Source organism: Phacochoerus africanus, chromosome 1 (assembly GCF_016906955.1).
Source record: "Phacochoerus africanus isolate WHEZ1 chromosome 1, ROS_Pafr_v1, whole genome shotgun sequence".
Lineage (NCBI taxonomy): Eukaryota > Metazoa > Chordata > Mammalia > Artiodactyla > Suidae > Phacochoerus > Phacochoerus africanus.
In genome coordinates, this window is record NC_062544.1 from 127,391,202 (window position 1) to 127,416,918 (window position 25,717).

The following is a 25,717-nucleotide window of genomic DNA, read 5'->3' on the forward strand; positions in this document are numbered from 1 at the left end:
ACTCAACAGATTACTGGAGAGTGAATGGGTTTTTATCAATATGGAACCACATATCAGATAGTGAAATATCACACTATTGCAGAAGCATTGTGTGGTAATAACTTTCCTGGCCACGGCCACCCTCAATTGATCATGCAGTTGTGCTAGAGACTCCCCCTCCCCACAAGGGCAAGGATTTATCATCAAGACCCAAAAGCAAACAAAGGCCTGCAAGATCTCTGCACTCAGTGTTTATAATACTTTCAAAGCCTAAAAGTCACCCAGAGCCGACATGCTGTCAGAAACAGCCATCAGTAGAGTTAATGATTTAATGGTTGGAATTGCTGTCTCTTCTTCCCACCAGCCTTCTCAAAACATGCTCCGACAGTTTTTCTAGTGCCAGAGGGTGTCAGTATGACTGCGAGGGATGTGCTTACATTCAAATATTTGGGGTCTGATTATCAACATAAAAACACTTTTTTTAAAAAAAGAACAAATATGCTGAGAAAATGGTGATTACCAAGCTAACTGGATTTGGCCATGAAATACAGTTGCCAAGAAAAGAAATACTTGGGCTGTATTGATGTAGGGAGGGTGTCTTGTGATTTAGCTTTTTCTAATCCTGTAGTTTCTGTATTTTGTATTTACTTTTCCCTTTAGATACCTTTTACCTTTAGTTACAGGTGCTTCCCAAATTCTTTTCCCTATAGCAACTCTAATAAGCCAGCATCATGGATCTATATACTTACTGGGATCATTAAATCAGCAATCCGTTGGTATCACATCACCTGCTTTATGCGTCAGAGCACAGGGTCACACAGAAATCATAATTCAATTTTTCAATCACTGATGTCACTTAATCATGGTGATTGACTCCTTTGTGAATATGGAGATCTCTCTCTTTCCCCTTTTTCCTCTCCTCTACACACATCCACACGCTAAGAGAGAATGGAAAACAAGGGGAAGAGAAGGACTGCCTCATCAGAAGCCTCTGCTACCTGTGTCTTAGTAATATCAGTTATTGTCATAGCTTCTGTGGTGCCTTTACTGCATGGGCATAATTTCTTGTACTTAAGAATGTCAAAGATCTATAGCACTTGGTCCCCAAAACAGTCCTAGGTATCTGGAAAAAATACACTGGGTTAAGGTGGTCCTTTGTTTTAATGAAATGGTTATCTTTAAGCTTTTAGAGAACCGTGAGACATACCATTGAACATATCACAAACTGCTCCTTCTGACCACAATTAACTTAAAAGGCAGAGAGAATCTGGTCTCCCCTGGGGGAGGTCTCATGATAAACTCAACTGGCCATATTTTTGCTCAGCACAGACCAGCAGGTAAGACTCAAGTCCAAAGGTAACAGTAGACACATACAGGAGCTATAAGTAAGTGAAAAGAACAAACTGATCTCACTTCTCTTCATTACATGCACAAGTCCAAATACATAGTTTTTTTAGTGTCGCCACAGAAATACAGCACAAGAAAGAAACTACATAGGGATGCAAATGAGTAGCCTTCAGTTAATTAGATGGGGTCCTGTGGGGTGGAGGTTAGAGAACAGTATCCTCAGAGGGATCTTTTGCCTCTGGCCCATCCCCTTTTCCCAAAACAGAAGAGGAAAGACATTGGGAGGCAAAAGCAGACTGCTTCTGTTTGCTCAGTTGAGAAATGGAGGAATCAAGTCTCTGTTGATAGCATTAATCTGCTAAAGCTTTCAACAGCGCTACAATTCATTGGCAAGTGATGAGCTGCGTCTTGTTGATGAGTTCCTTGCAAGTTAAATCAGGAAAAGAACCTAAGAGCTTAGCCAATCAATACTTGAGGGCTTCCAAAGTTATCAAAAGACACCAATTTTCAGACAGTAAAAGCCTTACAGGTGATAAAAGACAAGCTTTTCCCAACTAGGAAAGGCATTTATTTTCCCAAAACCAGAAAGACAATATGTTAGTCTTGGGACAACCGAGTGCGTATACATGGGTTCATGTGCATTGTGGATATATCTACACTTAAATATTTTTAATATAAAAAGTCTCAATGACCTCATGCAAAAGCTTCCCCAACAAATATGTCTGAACCTTTGGAAAGCGGTGAATACTTATTCAAGAGGAGTAGTAGAACAAATAAACAAATAGACAACAACAAAAACCAGCAAGGCTTTTTTTTTTTTTTTTTTGGTCAGCACACTCTTATAAGTACTATCCTAAATAATTCTCAATTGACAAAGCCTGAGCATAGCAAACTCTAGGAAAGAGAAAAGGACACTATATCCTTCCTAATCCTTATAAATATGCCACATATACCCTCAAATAATTTGGCTCAGACACAAATCCACTCCCTTTGTGTTGGAGGCAAAGTCTGTTTTCCAACACCAGGGACATGACATCTTCCTTGCACACTCCACTGCTGCCTGGTACTTGGGTCAGAAAGACTTGGGTCTTGGGAAGCGACAGCCTTCATGCCTCTTTAAAAAAAAAAAAAAAAAAAAAAAAAACAGCTTCCCTGGCTTGGCCCACTCAAAAGAACCAGCTAGGGAGAAGAGCTTTTCAGCTCCCAAGCACTCCACAAGCCAGAGACTCTAGATTCTGCTATTTTCTGCTTGCCCACAGACATGCATATCTTACCTAGAGGAGACAGCGGTGCTCTGACACACACATGTTAATTTCCAGGAAGGAAACTTAAAAAGCCGTCTGCACCGGTACTCTCTTTCATTTAAAAATGGGGAAAAAAACGGGAGGAGGGGATGGCAGCTCTTTCCTCCTTTATTTTCCCTGGGGAGCTTGCAAAGCCCTCCAAAGTGCAAAGGCATTTGCCCACCGCGCCCGCGAGAAGTAGCCCCCCACCCCACCCCGCCTTCTCCAGCCTGGGCGCCGGAACAATGCAGCAACATACATTTCCCAACACCTGCTAGAGCCTATTAATATGCACGAAGACGTATTGATTTTCCCCTCGTCCCTTCCCCTGCCCTCCACACTGAGCAGGCTTTCATCTCCTCCTTTACCATCCATCAGGAACTCATTTCGGCGGCCCCCACCCCCTCCCACCACCGGTCCCCATTCAGCCGAGCCCCTCGCTCGAAAGCCCCGGCTGACGAGCACACTTTGGAATGCACTTCATTAAAATTGAGCTGCCCGATTCCAACCTGCAATGCGGAGGAGGCAATACAAAGCGCGCGCCACACTTCCTCCAGCATCCCCTTCAAAAGCCCCATTGTTCGCCAGGCATCTGCTCCAGAGCCCGGCCTCTCCCTACCCACTGACCCCTGATTTTTTTTTTTCCCCCTTCTCTCCCCCTCCCCCGTCCACCCTTCGCGGCCAAAGGGGCCTGCCGGGTGAATTAGAACGCAGCCGCAGCCATCTGGCCCTCCCAAGCTAGCCCGGTTTCTCCCTGCCCCTCCTCCCTGGTCCACACTCCACACACGGCATCTTCACCTCCATGGATGTTCCCACAACCCAAGCTCAAACCTCCAGCGGCTGGGCGCCTCTGCCTCCGCCTGCCTGTGCCCAGGCTTCCTCCCGCCGCGGAGCGTTCGAATCCAGAGGTGGACAGGGGGCGGCGGGGGCGGAGAGGGGGCGATCATGGACCACTTGTACTTGCCTGCAAACCCCAGCCCAATCGCCAAGCTTAATCCTTCCCTTTGTGAGCCTGAGACAGCCTCCCACCACGCTGGTCCTCGGCTCTGCAGCGGCTGGAAAGAGAGGCGGGGGTTGCGGGGGGGTGGGATCCGAACCCCTTCCTAGGCGAGCTGGGGGCCCCTCGGCCACCTGACCACCGAGAGGTTTTGCGAGGGAAGGAGGCGCTGGCGGCAGGAGCAGCTGACGGCGCGAGAAGGGAGAGAAGATGCCCAAGCTTGCGCCTTTTATATTACTGGCGACATTTCTAACACATGACAACAATTTCCATCTGTATTTAAGCCGGGAGTGTGAAAAAAGAGCATTACATCACAGAGCCCGGGTTCCTAGAGGCTGCCGGATATCTAGGCCAGGGGGATTAGGGCCGCACCTGCGGAGCGGGCGGGAGTGGAGCGAGGCGGTCACTACCTCTCCTGCCAGGCATGTCAGGTCCCCAGAGCCCGCCCGCGAGGTCCTGGGGAAGCCCCCGGCCGAGGAAAGGCGAGAAATGGGGCTGCTCCATTTGCAAGAGGCAGGAGGCTGGGCCGATGCGTGGGTGGAGGCAGGGAAGGTGGTGATTTTCTGTTAGGGGTGCAACCCAGACTTCCCAAGAGAGGGGTAGAGGGCTTCTAGGAGCTTTTAGGTGGGACCCACTTTTGCCCTTCTGCCTCTTCCCCAACTCTGGAGGGAATTTCAAAGATAGTAACTCTGATGTTTGAAATAATAGTTTTCCTGTGAGTTAGAAAGGTGCATGGAGCTGCTTAGAATGTTAATTTGTGAAATCTACTTTCAAGGAACAGCCACTTCAAGAATTAAGGGTAGACAGAGGTTCAGAATCAAGCTGTTTCTTTACTGCTTATCTCTATGTCATTTGCATGTACTCTAAAAGAATCTGTAGGAGCCTCATGGATAGTATTATCTCTATTCTGTTTTGGATGAGGCATTCCCTCCCCTATCTCCCACCCTCTTCAAGGAGAAAACTTTATTGAAAGACCTCTGGTTCTAAAGAGGTTTTTTTCTCTGTTGTCAGATGGTCAGTCCTGGGAACTGCTGACGCCCTTCCTTATAAGGTGAGAACTCCCACAGACTGTCAAAGGTGGGGAGTCAGTCCTCAGCCTACTTTTTCCTAATCCAGGTGTTAGAGAGCCTGGGGCAACCATCCTCCAAGAATTCATTACTCATTTCAGCCTGGGGGAGATAAGGAGGCAGGAGGAATGTTCAGAGGGGCAAATGACAAGAAAATAAGAAAAGGGAGGGAGGGAGGAAGCAAGGGACATTTCTCTTCCTGGGGGTTAGGGAGGACAAGGACCATGCAGAACCTAGATTCAATATGGGTGGAGGACCAGATGTCTTAGGATGGTAAAGCAGGATGAAGGAGGAAAAGGTGATGGGGCAGCAGAGTCTTTCAAATTGCAAGGTAACTGAGATCTTGCCCTCAGATGCAGTGTCAGCTGGATTTCACAGCAGAGGAGAAAACAATGTGTGTTCCTTCAATATTTACTATTCAGTAAACAGTTGATGTGGGCACATACATCTTGATATCTGTTCCCTGAATGAACCAGGATGTGGAGGGACTGCATTTCTAAAACTCCTTGTCCTTCTGGTCAGTTATGACCATCAAAAGACTCGACTCTGGACTCTGAGATCAAGTGGGTTCTAGCCCCATTTCTCTACATTTGTACTGGGGGGACTGCATAATTTACTTGTGAGGTCTGCATCTGCTTCTTCACATGTGAAAGGTATAGAAACTATCTCCTTGTGAGGATAACATATACCAGGTGCCTGGCACAGTCGACCACATGTAAAGGGAGCTCACTAAATGTTGCCTAGCATTGTTATTATAACTTCATGTAAAATGTCCCCCCAAAAATCAAAGCCGCCAATCCTCTACTTCTGTGGACACGTGCAAACTGGAACAGCTTGCAGGGCTTAGCAAAAGGCAGACACCAGCATCCTGAATGTCACTCAACCTGTCAGAAAAAGTGAACAAGATGCCTTGGAAGAAAAACAGTTTGGGCTGCTTCATTCTTGTTTCACATCTACTTTAGGAAGATGGAAAGGCCTTATAAGCTGAATATAAAGTATTAGCTTACATTTTTGATTTTCAAAAAAACTTAAGGGGATGGTTTCCTTATCAACCATGTACATAATACATGTGAACATTTACATCATTTCCTGTCTCCATCATCATCAAGAAAAAACAAAAAAGAGAGACAAGATTCTGCATAAAACTTTCAAAAGTCTTTAGCTACACCCTAATGCTGAAAAATGGAATTTGTGTGTTATTAGTTTTCCACAAGAAAATGATTGTGCACTACAAATTAAATTGCTCTTTTGCAAGGAAGCTGCTTGGAGACTGCACCAATGGGAACAAAAATACAAAAGCCATTCTCTTTATGAAAGAAAGAAGGGAACTTTTATTCAATAAGTATTCAAGGATGTAGCTTTCCAATCTTCACCAGAGAGCGAAAAATAGCCCTCATTTGGTTTGGAAATATCCCTAACAGTAACAAATTATTTTCAATCAGAGTCCCCAAAGGCCAGGTTTCTCTATGTATAAATGAAGCACAAGGCAAAGATTCCACGAAAATCTACTTGGTTTTTTATCAAGTACACACTTGATCTCCAAACCGGAGGGTTTCTGAGCTTGTGTGGCCTCAAGCATAAACCAGGAGAGGTGCTTAATTGCATTTCCTTTGAATTCTCTTTTGTCACACACCCCAAATTAAAAACAAAAGGTCCTGGGCCAGCCTTCCCTCTTGGGTACCTGACTTAAGGTCAAACTATGCCCGATCTTGAGGGCACAGGGAGTAGCAATGAAATGCAGATACTTCTTTACTACAGTTTTTAACAAACAACTGAAAGGGCCAAGAATTTCCTTTACTGATTGTGTTCAAAGGAATTACAGAAATGATTAGGAATCAAACCAATTAAATGTTGTAGGAAAGTGACCACTTGGGAGGTAAGAGAATGCAGTAGTTACTAGAGTGGCACTTGGGGCCAGACTAACTGGGGTCAGAACCTACCTCTGGCTCTCTCTTGGTATAATCATTGGGTAAGAGACTCCACCTTGCTACACTTCCACTCTCTTATCGGTGAAATGGGAATAAAGAGTTCCTGCCACACAGGATTGTTATGAAAACTAGGTGATATCATAGTTTCTGACTTACTTCACTTAGTGTGATAATCTCTAGTTGCATCCATGTTGCTGCAAATGGCATTATTTCATTCTTTTTTATGGCTGAGTAGCATTCCACTGTTTATATGTACCGCATGGAAGAGAATGACTTTCATTAAGTCAAAGACAAATGGCATATTACTTAGCTTCGAGTATTTATCAACCCAAAGAGATGGGTATTTTCATTATAATAACCTTTGGTTTCCACCATTAAATATATACGTATATCAGCTTGAGATGGTATTTTTCCAGCTGGATTTTAACTTGAATTGCCACAAAAGTGTAAAGAAGACACCCTTTTATGAAGAAACAACTGCACTGACAATTCTCTGGATTTTGTTAGCCAATAGGGGAATCAAACAGCAAATGGGAATTTCCTATGAATTGCCACAGAGTTTCTATGGCTGAAAATTTCAGCAAGAAGTAGAAATAGGGCAGACATGGAACATTTACCTTAAAGTGTCACAAGTCTAACATTACTACTCTTCAGGTCGTGAAAGCTGACCATCTTCTTGGATGGGACTCAAATAAGCTTTTTTTACAGGTTTGCCAAGGAAATGCAGGAAAAGCAAGCTGCCGGCTAGGCTATTTCCCCTGAAAATGGCTCATGCAATGCAAATATGAAATTTAAGATAGCTACTGAGAAAAGAATGATCCTGCAATGGCATTGTCAAAGATCAAAGTTCCAGGAAATTCAGACTTTTATTGCACAATGGATGTTGTCAAAATTGACTACGTTTGTATGACCAGATCTCTCCACAAATGATCTGTTTTACAAGACCACCTCCCTCCCTCCTTAAAACTGTGTAATGCATGTTGACACCAGTATCACCTTTGTGTCTTTTGACTTTTGCTGGCCTCAGGACACAGGTTAGGACTCCCAACAATATAGGTACCCTGTGCATGTTACAACTTTTTACCACAATCACAGCCAAATGAGCTTCTGAATAAATTCTGAATGAATACGTAAAGAGGGCATGAAATACAGATTTGATACTTGCCAGGGAGTGTGATGTGAAAGGCAACTGTGCTTCTTGGGGGCCAGGCACCATTGCAGGAAATTCTTATCTTCTTAGAGATACATGAAGACTTGGTGCTGAAGAGCCCAAGAGTCAGCAATAAAAGAAAAACAAGCCTTTGGAGGCCAACCAGACCTGTCCAGGGTGCCTATCCTACCTTTAGAGCATGCTAAAGAGATTTCAGCAGCTCTCAGAGTTAATGAAGAGGAAGGAATGAGTAAGTTTACAGTAGGCACCATTCGAATGTGCCCAGCAGTGAGCCTTAGGTCAGTAAATTATAAGTGGTCCAGCTTGGCCTCGGTAGTGGGTTAGTTATATGGCAGACTTATCTGTAATTTCTCTAATTAACATCAAGCATTGTAGGAGAAGAATTACAGATACCAAATTGCAAGAAAGGCCATTTCCATCCCCAACTCAGAGAAGAAACCAAGCAAGTTCTACTGTGCATCAGTGCGGTTAGGTTGAAAGACCCCCCCCCTCATCACTCCTTGCTGCTTGCTAAACAGTTGTCATGGAAATAGAGTATGCATGGCTACTCATTAGAACATGGATCTATTTCTGCATTTTGAGCACCTATAACCTGCCAAGGCCTCTCTTGGTGCTTTTCATGCATTGTGTCAACGTAATTCTTCTATTGCGACAATATTATGGTCCTGATTTTATATATTAGGAAACCTCAGGGAAGTAATGGGCCTCTTAGTCTCCTGAAAGCTGAAGGAGCCTGCTTCTCCAAGCAGTTCCCTTGAAACCGTTCTGGTCAATGCTGATATGGGTGTTTAAGGCATTTTTCAATAACTATCTGTGCCAGTATGATATGTTTCCCCTTCTGATTTCTATATATTTTAAAAATATATAATCTATCACAGTAATATGGTTTGAGATGCCTAGGTCATCTCCAGCGTACATGAATCTGGTGTCAAAGGGGCATCCTACGCTAGTTCCTCCCAAAGCAGAGGATTCTTTACCCCTTTCTGGTCTTCCCACCTCCCACTGTAGGTCACACTGCCCCGAGACACTATTGCCTCTGCCCCAGAAGCAACTTCTCACCTGGGCTGGCAACAAGTCTGTTAACAGAAGTGGTCCATCGAGCATCTTCAAAACCATCCCCAGCAGCCCCATCACTAGCTCTATCACCATGACCATGATCATCCCAGCACCCTCCAGATGTGAGGTGCTCACAAGAGACCAAGACTATGCTAGGCCTCCAGGAAACCCTTTAAGGGAGGTACTGCAAATGAAGAAATCAAGTCTCAAGAAACTAGCCGACAAGGAAGAAGAGAAAATAAAAGACACGCTCCCCACCACTACCCGGGGGGGGGGGCATATTTCTTTAATTGGGTCCCACATCTGCATTTTATCTTATTCCTTCCTTTTTGGAAACTCTCTTCTGCTTCTCATTTGCCCCAGTTGTAAGCACAAAATTCTTAGGAGAAAAGATTTCTACTTCTAGTGTTCCTTTGTAAGAGATCAATCACTTTGGCCTACTGTGTATTAGGCATGTGGCCACTGTCTTTCCTTTTGTACTACAAGTATTTGAAAAAAAGAAGAAGAAGATCACATTGGGAAAGAGAAAGAAAGGTATTAGAATATGTTAATGGCCCATTCATCTGATATCAGAATAGCCTTTTTTTTTCCCCCACACTTTAGACACTATTTATCCATGGCTTCCCAGTGCCTAGAAACCACAGCTACTAGTTAACATATACCTCTTCGGGTCATCCTCACCACAACCTATAGAACATGTATTATTGGCCCCATCCCATAGACGATGCACAGAAAAGGGAGGCAACCTGTCCAAGCACAGCTAATAAGCAGCAGAGTCAGGACTTAAAACCCAGCTCTCTCTCTCTGAATCAGCAGAAAAAGACCAACTACCCAAATAAAAAGAAAAATGGGAAAATATTTCGATAGGTATGTCACAAAAGAAGGTCTACAGGAGTTCCCATTGTGGCACAGCAGAAAAGAATCCAGCTAGGAACTATGAGGTTGCAGGTTTGATCCCTGGCCTTGCTCAGTGGGTTAAGGATTTGGTGATGCTGTGAGCTGTGGTGTAGGTTGCAGACTCAACTCAGATGCTGCATTGCTGTGGCGCAGGCCAGCAGCTGTAGCTCCAATGGACCCCTAGCCTGGGAACCTCCATATGCTGCGGGTGTGGCCCTAAAAAGCAAAAAATAAAAATAAAAAAAAGAAGGTCTACAGACAATAATATTTGAAAGGATGTTTAATATCATTCTACATCAGAAAAATGCTAATTCAAATCACAATGAGAGACCACTGAACATCCACCAGGCAGGATGACCAAAAGTCAGAAAGACTAACAAATGCAAGTGTTGGTGCAGGATGAGGAGCAACTGAAGCTCTCACACTGGGTTTTAAGTCCTGACTCTGCTGCTAGTACAGATTGATACAGTCATTTTGGAGACTGGCAGTACCTGTTGCAGCTGAGCTGTTTTTGCCTATACACACCCTCACTGTAATCCAATAACCCTGCTCCTAGGTGGGAAGTCAGTACCTACATCCACTTACATAAGAATGTTCCCAGCAGGAGCTAAAAACTGGAGACAGCTTAAATCAACAGAAGAATGGTTAAAGATGGTGGTCCATTCCTACAATGCCAAACTACATAGCAACAATAACAACAATCAAACTGCTATGATGTGCAAACAATATGGGTGAATTTCACAGAAGTCACGTTCACAAAAGCAGTTAGAACAAAATAGTACATACCATATGATTCCATTTATATGAAACCGAAGAACAGGTAGGAGTTCCCTTGTAGCACAGCAGGTTAATGATCAGGTGTTGTCACTGCAACAGCTGGGGTAATTGCGGTGGCATGGGTTTGATCCCTGACCCAAGAACTTCCACATGCTGCTAGTGCAGCCAAAAAAAAACAAAACAAAACAAAAGAAGTGTTCTATATATTGATCCCGGTAACAGTTACATAGACGTGTGTGGGTGTTACCTGTGCACATATGGATAAAAATTTAACAAGCCATGCACCTGAGATTTATGCAACTTATTATGTGTGGTGGAAGAAAAGGAAAGAAAGAGAGGAGAAGAGGAAACAAAGGGAGGGATGGAGAGTAGGAGGGAGAAACGAAGAGAGAATAGGAGAAAGAAAGCTGATGTGCCATGACAAGCAAGACCCCTAAAGGAAACAACATAAATTAAAAAAAAAAGCAAGTATTATATCAAGTTATTTTTTTTAACTGCTCTGTATTCTTAAAAGGTGCTATATTTTACTTAGTTGTATCTGACAATTTGCTTCTCAGTTTGTAAACAAGCCATATCTACAATGAGAAGGTACAAAATTTCCCCAAAGGATCCCAGATGGCAGTGAATTTGCCTGGGGTGTCTGATTCCAGCATAATGAAGCAGGTGGCCAATGGGAGGACTACACTGAGCAGCAAACTTTAAATTCAATAGAACCTATATTAGCTGCAAACTTCTATCCACTGGTGCAAAAACCTGTAGACTCCCATACTCAGCTATATTCATGCACCAAACTATCAGAACTCAGGCCAAGTATCAGTTCCTCTGATGGTTTTATATGATGTCTCCTTTTCAAGTCATATCAGACATATATTCTTTATCTACAACCCAGGCAACATTTTTTCCCAAAATTCCACTGAAATCAATGTGAGGCTTCCTGCCCCTGCCCTCCAATCACTATGTGATGATGAGACTATACAAAATCATTTAGAGACAGAAATAAGGTAAGTGCATCCCTCAAACCAAGTGATGATGAAAACTAAGAACACGGAAGTTGTAACTCTCGACAATTCTGTAAGGTCTGCTTGTAATGATCCTATGAGATGGGAAAGGAGAAAAATGTCAAGTTCATTTATGTACAGCAACTACAATTAGAAAGCCAAAGTAATAAACCTTTCAAGAGTGCTAACCTTGAAAATTACTTCATTTCCAGTATAACCAAAATCAGTCTCCCTTTTCAAAGCAAAGCACTTAAGATAATAGTATGGCTTCACTTCTAAAAGGCTGGTCAGGAGAGGAGAGAAGTCCCTCCTGGAAACATGGCAGCCTCAGAAGAAATGGTCCAAGGAATAGTTTTCCTTCTGATGACAGGAGTGTGAGAAGGCTGTGCCCTATTACAGCTGGGATTCTGGTCAGGTCATCTTGCTTGTGTAGATGGTCCCTTGAATCACTGTCACATACCCTACTTTTGCTTCTTCCATTAACAAGCAACTGAACATGGATCTGACACAGCCAAGCCTTAAGCCTTGGTCCAGAGAGTCATCCCATAGCATCTCAAATCTACTGAGGGTGCCAAGAAGGGGAAGGGGCAAGAAGGTCTATTTTTCAAAAGTCTTAAATTTAGACTTTTGTTACCATCAAATAAAGTTATGTCTACAGTTATAAAGATACATTAAGAGGAATGAAAAGTATTTGAACTTGGGGGTCTATTACTGGACCGGACTGCCTTGAGTTCGTGTTTTACATATCTTGCAATTAGTGAACAGCCCAATTATACCGCATTGCTATATGTATGTTAAAAGCATTAATTATATGCAAACATTAAAACCATGTCCTATCTTTTGCTGTAGCACTGGTTTTTCTTGTTGTTTTTTAGATATTTCAGGAGACTCAATAAGTGGTCTATCCTTAAGGGATCCTTAGGAGAAATCACCAGCCCCAAGGACTACATTATCTTGGGACTGGGCCTGGGAGATTAGGTTGCTTAATGAGCCTATTATACTCCTAATAAACAAACTCCTTTTTAAAGAGGAATTAAGCCTAGAGATGTTAAACAGAGTCACTACAATCACCTGGGTAGACACTTCCTGATCCTCCTGCTGCTTCTCCTTTCCCCTATCCTTTGATATTTATTTCACTTCCTGGTCACACGGATTCACTGGTCTCAAGACTGAGCTTGGTGCCTGTCCTTGTACGTCATATAGTCCTGGGCTTGCCCAGGGGATTTATCTTCCTCTCTCAGAGCTGCCTCTTGTTTGGTATGGTGGTTGCCCACTGTACTACGCACTCCCTGAGAGCAAGAAAGTTTACCCCTGAGTGTTGACCCTCTATCGCTGTATCTGCTCACAGTGGTTTTCAATAGTTGTTTGTTGAATGGACAGATAGATGGACTTCATGGAGAGTGACTGGGTGAGTAGATGGATCAACTGACTGAAAGAAGGATAAATGAAAAAAATACAAGTTCCTACCCCCAAAGATCCAATTTTAGTATTTCTCAAACTTTTACGGAGCTGTATTAGGAATGGAAAGATCTTGGAATTGGATTGGATTAGGATTCTGGTATAGCCGGTAGCCATTATCCTCACTGGAGGAAGGTTCAATTTCACGATGATTGAGACATGCACCCCCAAGTGAATGGTAATTTGGTTCTGTCTTTCAGGCGAGCTGAATATCTCCTACTGGAACTCAGCCGCTGCAGAAAGCCAGACAATCAGGGTGCTGCCTGCCACCAAGGCACCATTCACATAGATTAGACATTGAATAGGGCCCCCTGGAGTTGTAGAATATGGTGGCTTTGATGAGATCCAAGACGCAATTATCTTAGAAAGAATAACAAAAGATATCTCCTCCCCTTCTCTAAAAAAGAAATATGCTTAATTACTGATTCTTTTTCTTTCTTTTTTTTTTTTTTCAATGTTCTCTAAAGCTATAAATAGTAGGCAATGAGACACTGGCTAAGAGTGAAATTTCTAGAACAAGACAACACAGCTCTACCACTTATTTGCTGTGACATCTTGGGCAAGTTATTTAACCTTTTTGTTCCTCAATTTCCTTGAATGTGGAGAATAATATACATTCAGGACCATTGTGAGGATTAAATGAGTTATTTATACTAATACAGGATAAAACCAAGCACATGGGAAGGGTTCAATATATGTAGGTAATTATAATGATGATTATTGTTCTCTTAGAATCCCATTAGCAGATATTAGGATCCATTTAAAATAATTTACCGTAGTTTATTTACTAAATATATTCAGTGTGTATGTAAGTATCTATATACACAGATGTACACATACATAGTCTGAGCAAAGGAAATGTGGTGTCTACTAGTGGAAACTTTAGTATCCATGTGGACTGCCTGAGTTCCAGTCGTATTCCACAACTACGAGACAGGTTATTAACCTTGTTAACCTTACTAAGCCTCAGTTTCCTTATGTGCAAAAGAGAAAAACAGTACTTACTTTCTTCATAGGATTTCCATAAGGATTAAATGAGAGACTATAACTAAAACATTTAGAGAGTTCCCATTGTGGTGCAGCGGAAATGAATCCAACTAGTATCCATGAGGATAAGGGTTTGACCCTGGCCTTGCTCAATGGGTCAGGGATCCAGCGTTGCTGTGAGCTGGGGTGGAGGTCACAGACTCGGCTTGGATCCTGTGTTGCTGGGGCTGTGGTGTAGGCCGTTAGCTGTAGCTCTGATATCGACCCTTAGCCTGGGAATTCCATATGCTGCAGGTACTGCCCTAATTAAAAAAATAAAAATCATTTGTCACGTACTTAGTATTCCATAACTGTTAGATTTTTGTTTTAATATACACACAGTTTCTTTCACGCTAATTGACAAGATCTATGAAAGTATTGACAAAATCTCAATTCTAGGCAAAAAAAACATTAATAAGGGGGAAATCAAAAACATAACATTCATATATAGTTTCCCTTCCCAGAACCTATATTGGCTGTGTTTTAATTTTTTTTTTGGGGGGGGTATGAGTTTGTTTTTAAAACATTTTATTTAGAAATGATTTCAAACTTACGGAAAATTGTAAGAATAAGAATAGTACAAAGAATGCTGTTTCCCCTTTATACAGATTCACCTATTATTAACATGTTAACCTACTGACTTCTCTCTCCCCATAAAGAATATATTTTTAACCATTTTTAATGTTTTGTAGCCCTCTCAAAGTTACATTCACTATGGCCCTTTATCCCTAAATACATTAAAGTGTATTTCCTCCAAATAGAGATGTGTAATTGATTAGCTTTAAATGCAATAGGAAAATATGTCAATGAGTTGTTAATAAGTCTACTTTATTCATATTGTGGTTGAACTAACACAAGTGACATTTTCTTGTTGTAAAAATTAAGGGAATTATTTTGTTTAGCTCAACTCATATGGATTTCAGGTAAGCCCATCAGAGCATAACTGGTGAAGTGTTCTTACTTGGATCTTAGCATAAATGCACATTATCCATTAGAGAAGCCAGAAGTTTTAGTTGTGCATGTTTTTATTAAAGAAACTTGATACAAGCTTTCTTTAAAAATATATTATAGTCCATTCTCTTGACTTAAATGATTCTTGCTATATCTAAAATTACTAAAATTTGGTGAGTAAAATCTTTTCTTAAAATAAATAATAGACAGTAAGGATACTATGAAACTTCCATGTCCCTATATAAATCACTGTGGAAATTGCTCTATAATTGCAACAAATCTTGATGAAAAATGTCAGCTAAAATTATAAAGCAATTAAATAAATTAACATGGCTGCCAAATAGATATATTAGTATCCTACACCCAGCCAAGGACTAATCCATATGTTATTAAGAGAAGATTCTTTTTAAAATTCAAGACATTAATTTTAAAAATGGTCTTTAAGGTGATGGAACCCAGAGAAATAAGCCAAGAGCACAGACTCTTAGCAAAGTTTAGAACTGGGCTTGAACCTGAGTGACATCAGTATTAAACTACTCATCTTGAGTAAGTCACTTACCTAAGCTCCTCACACCTTGACTGCCACGCTCCGCAAACAGGGATGATAACACTAAATGCCTCTCCAAGTTAGGTAAAGGTTAAAAGAGACAAAACTTTTAAGTAACTTATCACAGTACCTGGTACACACCGTAAGCATTCAATTAATGATAGATATTACTGTTAAGCAATAAGACTGGCCTAACGTGTTTTCATAAGAAGATGAGTAATTACATCAACTCTAATTAGACTTAAATCTAAACTCCTATGGCTTTCTCTTGTTCTACACCCCTGAGCACCTTAGGATAAAGAACATCAGCCAAACCATGTTTATATGAGTCTATTAACAGACACATATAAATCAAGCCCAGTGTAATGAGCTTTTAAGTTGGTAGATGTTCTTTCCTTTTTTTTTTTTCTTTTTTCTTTTTTCTCCAATATGGCTCCATCCACACAGCAAATATACAATGGCAATTAGGGTTAACAACATATAATAAGACATAGAAAGAAAAAAGAACCCTGGGGAATTAGCTGGTGCCGGGAATGTGCAGAGAATGTGCTATTTCAAGCATGCCTATTATTGGCTAAATGAGCCAATTATTAATCTTCGCTATGTTCTCACCTAGCATGGAGTACTGGGCTGCTACTCAACAAATGTTGGAAAATCACTTTTTCAACTTAGCTTGTCCCCCCCAAAAAAGAATCATATAAATCATAAAAATCAAAGAAAAGAGAATCACATTAAAAAGGCCCAAAGCCTAATGAGAACTTGAAAAGAGAAAAGGGAGAATGCTGGGCTCCTCAAGGAGTCCTGTTAGGAAGGGAAGGGAAACAGGGTAGGGAAGAAAGAAGACTGGTCTATATAGAGGACCTTTAAATAGAGGACGCGTCAAGTGCCACGATCACAATCACAGCTGGGGGCTTAGGGACCTCAAAAACATCAACACAGGTAATGAGAAAATGGTGTCCCAGAACGCCCAGGTCACCTGCACTGGTACAGGGTAGGGCCTGCCAGCCTCTCCAGTCCCCCATACCGGAAAGCCCATCACCTCTGATGTTGCTGGTATTCGAGCAGCAGGCAGAAGAGGTAAAGTTCCCATCGCCAATGTCTAAGTCCTTCTCATAAACTCACTGATGGACTAATGCTCTTCTCCTCTGGTAAGAAGTATACAGAATAGATTCTTGTAGAAACGACAAGTGGTATGCTCCTGGCATTTATCAGATGGGCGTTATCAGAATAATGAAGAACCATCCTGCTTCCCTTACCATCTTTCAATGCCCCACCAGACATTCATGAGGATGAAAATTTGTTTGTAGGTTCTCTGAGCCCAGACACTAACTCCAGATCACATCGAAACCAAAAGCTTTTTTGTTTTTCTAGTGCCATTATTTTTAAACATGGCACAAAACTTCTTGCATAGACTACTGCCTCACTTTTTCAGCTTATACTTGGTGGAAGAGGGAATCACATCTGAGAAGTGATATAGCAAGCAGAGGAAAAAGTCCCCTATACACAGACAATTTGGTGTTTAAACTGTTTCCTTTGTATACAACACTGTGTTACACACTAGAAGATGTATAATAACAAATCCAAAGCATAAGAATTCAACCTTACCTACGAATCTGCTTTGTTGCCGCTACATCCCATTAAGTGGGGTGTTGTGAGCAGCATCACATTTAAAGTCATCTGTTAAAACATATGTATTTGGAATTCACATTGTGGCTCAGTGGATTAAGAACGTGACTAGTATTTATGAGGATGGGGGTTCAATTCCTGACCTCGTAGTGGGTTAAGGATCCGGCATTGCTGTGGCTGTGGTGTAGGCTGGCAGCTGCAGCTCCAACTTGACCCCTAGCCTGGCAACTTCCATGTACCACAGGTGAGGCCCTAGAAAGAAAAAAGAAAAAAATATGTATTATGTATGACAGAGAACCTTTATTGAATATGAATCATTCACTTCTTCTCTGATGCAATCTTTGGCTTCTTAGAGGACAAGCCAGGGGGAAATCAATGTAGAACAAATATGTTTTGATGGAGAAGGAAGGAAAGGTCAGGTATTGTAAGTGGCTGGGCCAGTAGTAGGAGGAGTCTCTAGACCGCAGACCAGCTGGAGGCACCTGGGAAAATATAGTTCTGATGGGTAGAAGGGAAGAGGAGAGAAAGAGTTGAGAACTGATGGAGAAGAAGTGAGGACAGGACAGCATTACAAGGCAACAAGCATTTTGTGATTGAATAGAAAAGGAGGAGGGTTTAAGAGTCCAGTGAGCTTGAGTTCAAATCCTTAATAGCAGTGTGTCCTTGATGAAGCCAGAGTGAGAGGTGACATATGTACAAGCACTAGGGAAGGGTACCCAGCACACAGTGGGAGTCTAAAACCTGAAGAGCTATTATCATTACTAGTCAGAGTTCTGCAACCAGGCTGAGTTTTGTAAAGACTAAAATAATCCTTTCATATTAGATAGCACTTAACTCTGGTGGGACGACAAGGGCAAGGGCCACAGGGAGAAAATTTCCAGTGACATTTATCTGATCAGTCCTGGGGAGGCTTAGAGAATCCTCACCATCATAGGTGACAACCTGAAACCTTCCACACAGTCAAACAAACCAAACCTGAACCCAGAGATGCACAGTGCTCCAACACTCAGTTCTTCATCCCAGCCTCTTGCTGATACACTGGTCTACTTTATAATATCAGCTCTAATTGCAGAAGGGGTCGAGTCTAGGCAAGCATTACTTGAAATAGCTGTGTGTAAGAGAAGCAAACAGGTTCAAATAATGCCAAAGGTAATTTATGGTCCTGACATGACAATCACATTCAAAATAATACACAATGCCAAGTGTTGGTTAGCAGATGCTGACACACCTGTTAGAATACAGCACCTCTACAAATAAAGACCAGACTATGTCTACCACAACAAATTTTCTTTTTTGGTGGTACCTGTGGCATTTGGAAGTTCCCAGGCCAGGGATTGAGCCTGTGCCACAGCAATGAAGATGCTGGATCCTTATCCTTTTGGGCCATCAGGGACTCCTACCACATCACATTTAAAATGGTTTTGTAAAAAAAAAAAAAAGGGGGGGGGGGAGATCCGGCATTGCCGTGAGCTGTGGTACAGATGTGGCTCATATCTGGTGTGGCTGTGGCTGTGGCTGTGGCATGGGTCAGCAGCTGCAGCTTGGATTGGACCCCTAGCCTGGGAACCTCCATATGCCGCAAGTATGGCCCTAAAAGGAGAGAAAGACAAAAATAAATGAATGAATAAATAAATAAATAAATAAATAAATAAATAAATAAATAAATTGGTTTTGTAGGAGGTCCTGTTATGGCTCAGCAGTAACAAGCCTGACTAGTATCCATGAGGACACGGGTTCAATTCCTGGCCTCACTCAGTGGGCCATGGCTGCAACTACAGCTCCAACTTGACCCCTGGCCTGGGAACTTCCATATGCCATGGTTGCAGGCCAAAAAAGCAAAAATAAAAATAAAAAATAAAAATAAATAAAATTGTTTTGTAGATCAAACATGTTTAATCCCTTTGTAAACTCCTTTAGGTCAATGATCAATGCCTCTTACACAGGTTACAATGGTCTCAGCATCAGGGAGAGCCTTGATCAACAAAGTGTCAAGCCACAGAACCAAACTGATTTATCCTTTCCTCTTTCTGATGACCTCAGCTTGAAAAGAAAGATGTGTTCCTGCCACATTGAGCCCAGAGAAGGGAGGAGGAACAGGAGGGGCGTTGTTCAGCATTCCGAAGTCCCAGGACTCCTGGATAAGATGTATCTCGTTTTGACAGATGCAGGAGAGTAAATGACAAACCCTGTCAGGTAATGCATTTATCTTCAGGGGGAAAAGCAGCCACTCCAAAGCGAGAATCTCAGATGTTGTCACATCGGCGAGGACAAGAAGTCATAGAGCAGGAAGGCTACCAGTGCAGAAGGAAGAGCAATATGTAGCCTGTAATTAGAAGGAGCTGTGAATGGGCACTCCAACTCCAAGCTCCCTGGGAGCCTTGACTCTTTCTCTGGGTTTGGACTCCTAGCCAGGTCATCAGTGGAGTCCTCATCAGTTATCTTAGAGGTCAAGTCGCTGAGCTGCCCCTTTTTTCCTGATTGCTTTATGGCAAGCGCAGCTCTGCTGTTTCTCCCAAATGTCAAGTAATCAAGAAAAAAAATAAGGAAACAGGAAAAACAAAGAGCACCTTTATTTTTTCACTTGTTTCTTCATTCAACGGATATTTATCCCATGGTCTAGGCACTAAGCTAGAGGTGGGGTGGGCATTAAAGGAGATACAGTCCCCGACCTCAGAAGAGCTAGGTTCTAACAGGACAGACTGACACACAGCCGGCACCATATGTGGCTGAAGGAGGTCAGAGAGGGGGGTTCTGGGTGAGGAGGGCAATAGGACCAATCTATGGAAGTCTTCTGGAGGAAATGCATCTAGGCTACTGCATAGAAGATGTCTGTGAACTAGTCAGATGGGAAGGTGGGAAAATGAGAGGTAATGATATGTACAGTTATAAGAAGCTATCAGGTATATTCAAGAAATGAATGAAATTTGCATGACTAAAGAATTGAGGGGAGGAGACTGGAAATATAAACAGAATTTGAGAGGCAAGAGACAGGAATATTATCCAGATAATTCTGAGGATTGAGAGAAGTGAGCAACAACAATAAATTTTACATGCATTTCAAATCCATTTATCTTACAGTGTTTTCCATGGGTATATTAAAAAAGATCTAATTAAAAAAAAAAGATAAACTGAGATATCCCAAGAGAACCCCGTAATGATTTGTTAAAAGCCGAATAATCATTACATAATTATTAAAATTCTATTGTACCCATCAGTGAGCTATGTGAAAATCAGAGAGAAGATACTTATTTTTAAGATATGGTGCTTTACCTAGCCTCCACCCTCAAGACATAAAACCCTATGGTTTCAAACAGCTACAACTATAAATCTCAGCAGTGAGAAACATTTTTTCTTTTTTCCTTCCACTCAACGATCTGTGTTAATTCTACACAGCACAGGAGTTACAGGAAGAGCTGGTTAAACCCTGGCCATTCTATTTGCTAACTGTGTGACCCTATTTACCTCTCTGGGCCTCTGTTTCCTCCAATGCACCCATCTCTTAGGGCTGCTGTCAGCAGACAATGTTGGAGGTGTGTATTTCTAGTTCCATTTATTAAAGAGCGAAGGAGACTCAGAGAGGTTACATGACTCGCACCAAGCCAACCAAGACAGCCCTCAGATTTCACACCATCTAGTTTTGTTTTGGGGGGTTTTTTTGCCATAATTTTTTTTGAGGGTGGTGATTTTAAATGGCAAATAGAATTAAATTTCAACTACAATGACCTTTTTCATACTGTGGAAATATAATAAAGGTTTCTGAATCAAATAAAAGAGAAGTGGAAAGGATTAACAACTGCAGCAGGAATAGCATGGGATGAACAATTTAAGTGGGTGAATGGTATGGTGTATATGAATTATATGTCAATAAACTGGATGAAAAGTGAATCATGTGGCAAAATAGGAAGTAATATGTACCTAGTTACAAGAAGATACCAGGTATATTTAGAACTGGTATGATTTTGAGGAAGTTACCTTTGCTGCTTCATGCTCTTACCTGTAAAATAGGGATGCTGTTACTTGTATTATCTTTGCCAAAGAATTAGGATAAAATGGAATCCTGAGTGGCAAAAATCCATCATGGTGCCCTGCAGGCACTACTACACTATAATGACATTAAAATGAACTTGAGAGCAAACAGGCTTTATTTGTTCATTTCCAATGACAGAGGAGCCTCCCAAAATGTACAAGAGAAGTCTACCCCAACTCGCAGGCACCTGTTTGTGAGATCATCCCTGCTCAAAAGCCTGAAGTCACTGAAATATCGGCAACAGGAAGTTCTGGAAAATACCAATTTGCAAGGAGCTCATTTTCCTGTGGCACAGCTACAACATCATAGGGAGGATTCATGCTCCCAAAAGGGGTTTCCTCATCCATGAGGACAACAGCTTGGTAAAGGCAGTTCTGCTCTCCAGCCACATGGGCCGAAGAATCAAAATAAACACAAATGAGGCTCCAGTTATCCAAGCCCATAACCAAATCCCAAGTCACCCCTAATCAACTCGTGTTCAAAGGCACACGCACTGCACCAGACATGGAAACAGACCTCTTCTGAATTTCCTTCCTGTTTTATGCAGGAAAAATAAAATGAAATATTACTTGTTTTCTCTTTAGTAGGAAGACCCTTTCCACATTCCAATTCCTGATTTACTAGCTTCGCAGAAACAAAACACCAATACTAACAGTAGATGCCAAGACAAAATATAATTTTCAACACTGATTTCAAAAGGCAGAGGTCACTTATGCCCCTGTTCCTACCAAGTGGTAAGCTTAAAACCAAGCCATTTAGCTCACACTCAGGTCCAATAAATCAGTGGAAAAAAATAAATGGTAAAGCTTGCCAAAATGTAACCATAGTAACACCACAGATGCGTCAAGAAATGGTGTGTTCATTTGCTTCATTCCCCATTTCTTAAAATGGAATCTGAGTAGGGGAAAAATTACATAGAGAACAATCATGATTCTGCAATTACTGAATTCTGCAAAACTGCATCCAACCTGCTGTACTAGAACTTCAGGGGCAGCCATGCATGAGCTACAAACAGAGCCCTGGATCTTGCCACTTACCAGTTATTTGATCTCCCTGTAACACTGCATCCTCATCTGTAAAATGGGCATTAAAAACCCCAACCTCAAAGTTATATTCTAAGAGTAAAACTGTACAGTATACCAGAAGCCAGGGCAATCACTTGAAGCCCTGGTCACCCTTTTTTGTTTGTTTGTTTGTTTGTTTTAGGGCTGTTCCCACAGCATATGGAGGTTCCCAGGCTAGGGGTCTAATCAGAGCTGTAGCCGCTGGCCTATGCCAGAGCCACGGCAATGCAGGATCTGAGCCGTGTCTGCAACCTACACCACATTTCACAGCAATGCCAGATACTTAACCCGCTGAGCAAGGCCAGGGACCAAACCCGCAACCTCATGGTTCCTAGTTGGATTCGTTAATCACTGAGCAATGATGGGAACTCCAAAGCCCTGGTCACCTTTAGCCTTGCTGTTATTGGCTTATCTTTGGGTTTTAGTTTCTTTCTTTCAATAAAAATAGGAAGGTAATCCCTGCCTCATCCACATGATTAACATTAGGAATTATTATTAATCCAAATGTAAGGAATTATTATTGAAATAGTATTTGGATTATAGTTTTCAACTCTAATGATGCAAAACTAAAGGAACTGAGAGCCAGAGATTCACATTAATGCATTATCACCTTTTCTCTGTCAAGTGCAGCTCTACCACTCAGCAGAGAGAGGCTACCTTGGGCCACTTACCCAAGTTACTAGCAGTCAACCTCTTTTCTTCTTGGAGCCTTGGTTTTATTAATAAGTGAAATGAAGGGCAGGGGTTATTCTAAAATCTGATCTCTAAAGGTCCCTGTCTAGATTTTCAGTCAAAGTCCTTGTAGATCCAGGGCATGTCTGAAATCAGTTCTGTTTATTATTTTGCAGTAGTATGAGGAAACCTTAGCATTCTAGCACATCACTTGCAAAATATTACTTTTTAAAAGAAAATCACTCTTAGAAAATGGATCACAGCAGGATACCTTGAACTTCAAGTTAGTCCACCTTTTTTGGCTGATTAAAAAGATGATATTTCTAGGAGTTCCCATTGTGGTGCAGTGAAAACAAATCTGAATAGGAACCATGAGGTTGCAGGTTCGATCCCTGTCCTTGCTCAGTGGGTTAAGGATCTGGCATTGCTGAGGGCTGTGGTGTAGCTTGCAGACGCAGTTTGGCTCTGATGTTGCTGAGGCTATGGCGTAGGCTGGCAGCTATAGCTCTGAATGGACCCCTGGCCTGGGAATCTCCACATGCCGCGGGTATGGCCCTAAAAAGGAAAAAAAAAAGTATTTCTTAAAAAATTTCATATTTTGAAGGACTGGATAATAGGAGAAGAGAAAATTTCCAAGCAATTAAATCAAAACCATTCTTGCATCTTATTTCAAATGAAATTAAATAAGTGCATGTCTTCCTGGGATTCCCACCTTATAATGAGCTATAGGAATGTAGTTTGGTAGAACATGGTAATAGCTCATGACGACTGAGCTGCCAATTTATCTACCCTGTAGAATGACTTTCTTCCTCCCTTCCTTCTTTTCTGTTTTCTTTACTTTCCTTACCGCAAAATCTGTGATTTCATAGTCCCAACATTCTATGTCTTGCTTTTCATATTTGGTCTGCTCTAATGGCTTTGGGGTTTGGTTCCAACCTCTGGAAGCCAGTTCTTCAAACAAAATTATACATGAAATCATGATTGATGAATCTGATAACAGTGGGTAAGAAGAGCAAGTGAGGGGCCATTAGAGACCCATTGATCTCCTCGGGCATCAGGCTGAAGGCCTCTAGCCTGGTCCATTCCATTAATGACAATGGTGGTTAACATTTCTGGAGGCTTATCCCACACCCATGTTGCACAAGATGCACTCACCCATTGACTTCCTAACAGTTCTCTGGAGTCAGCTTGAGGATGTCCTTTCCACAGCTGTGAAAACTGGACTTTACAAAGGATAAACACTTGGCCTGGCATTATCAAGCTAGTAAGTGGCAGAGCCAGAACTAGAAAGCCAAGCCATTCACCCTGCACGGCATTGTATGTCCCATGGCCAATTATGACTCCCTGGACTTAGGGAGTCACTAAGGGAGCAAGCTGTCAAGCATTCCAAGATCAGCTGTTGATCTCTTCTTTCTCCCCTCCACTTTTCACACCCCTACCCAGCAGTAAGATGCCCCAAACTGACTACTTACAAGGCACAGCATGGCGGTAAAGGTTATCCCTTATGGTCTGCTGGAGCTCATGATCAGGCGACCCTTTCTGGAATCGCTGACTGAGAAAATGTCGCAGGTCCTTGTTCAGCTTTCCTCCTGCAGGAAACATATAAAAGGTAGTGCATCAACAATCAGTCCTGCTAGAGGCTGAGTAGCCTGAGATCTGTGTGAGGGAAAGCCACACGAACCCATTCTAGTCCGCCACCCTCAGTCAACAGGAAGACGTACTTTAGGTTTCCCTCTGCAGGGGAAAAAACAAGCAAAAGTGTAATAAAGATAAAACAGCATTGAAACCACATTAATTTGAGGGTCCCAGTTCACATAGTACTAGGAGGTTAAAATAACCAAGAATTTAAATGAGGCTATTACATTTAAAATACGTGCTATAGACTCTTGCAAACACTATTAAATGGAAAGTGGATAGCTGAAACCTTAAAGAGGATAATCTAGCACTAGCTGACAAATTACAAAATGTTCTGACCCAGGATCCAACTGGAAGAAATTTACCCTATGAGTATATTTGCAAAAATCTGCCAAAATCACAATTGTTTATTGCAGCATTTTTATAATAGAAAACAAATAAGAATAAACACACATACACACAAAAAAACCATGGAAACAACCACCAGGGATCAACTAAGTAAAGCACAGTTCATCCATACAATAACTACTCTACAAAAACCATATCCTCATATGTTGATAATGCAGGAAAATATGTGGACTAGTACCTACTATCTGACCACTTTTGTGTGAAAAGAATAAAGAAAGGAGAGACTATGTATTAACGGAAGGAATCATCAGAAAGTGTTAACAGTTTTCTTTAGCAAGAAGGACTTGAGTTTGGGAAATAAAAGAGGACACATAAGAGTTCCCATTGTGGCTCAGTGGTAATGAACCCAACTAGTATTCATGAGCATGCAGGTTCAATCCCTGGCCTCAATCAGTGGGTTATGGATCCAGCATTGCTATGAGCTGTGGTGTATGTCACAAATGTGAATCCGACCCCACATTGCTGTGGCTGTGGCATAGGCCAGCAGCTGCAGCTCTGATTAGACCCCTAGCCTGGGAACCTCCACATGCAGCAGGTGTGGCCCTGATAAAAGGAAAAAAAAAAAAAGGCAGCATCACTCTTCATTATACAGAGATATATAGCTCTTACTATCCTGTAAGATACATATTAGTTTTGTTTGTTTGTTTAAATTATTGTTTTTCTTTAAGCAGGAGTTACCTGAGCAGGTCTATGTGTTTATTTCTTTTTAATTCGCTACAGTTTAATGGGGGAAAAAAAAAAGCTGAACAAATACTGTTACAAAAATGTATCATAGAAAGAAGAAACCAAACTTAGAGAAAATT

The 25,717-nt window shown here is 41.7% G+C and overlaps 1 protein-coding gene across 14 annotated transcripts in view; it reads right to left on the reverse strand.

The window, feature by feature from the left end:
• MAGI1 (membrane associated guanylate kinase, WW and PDZ domain containing 1) overlaps positions 1-25,717 on the reverse strand; it is a 676,654-nt gene that overhangs the window by 237,907 nt on the left and 413,030 nt on the right. For all 14 annotated transcript variants that reach the window (XM_047778731.1, XM_047778778.1, XM_047778819.1 and 11 more), the window contains exon 2: positions 24,344-24,460. In XM_047778731.1, coding sequence (XP_047634687.1) covers positions 24,344-24,460 — 117 coding nt within the window. The remainder of the gene's footprint in view (positions 1-24,343; positions 24,461-25,717) is intronic.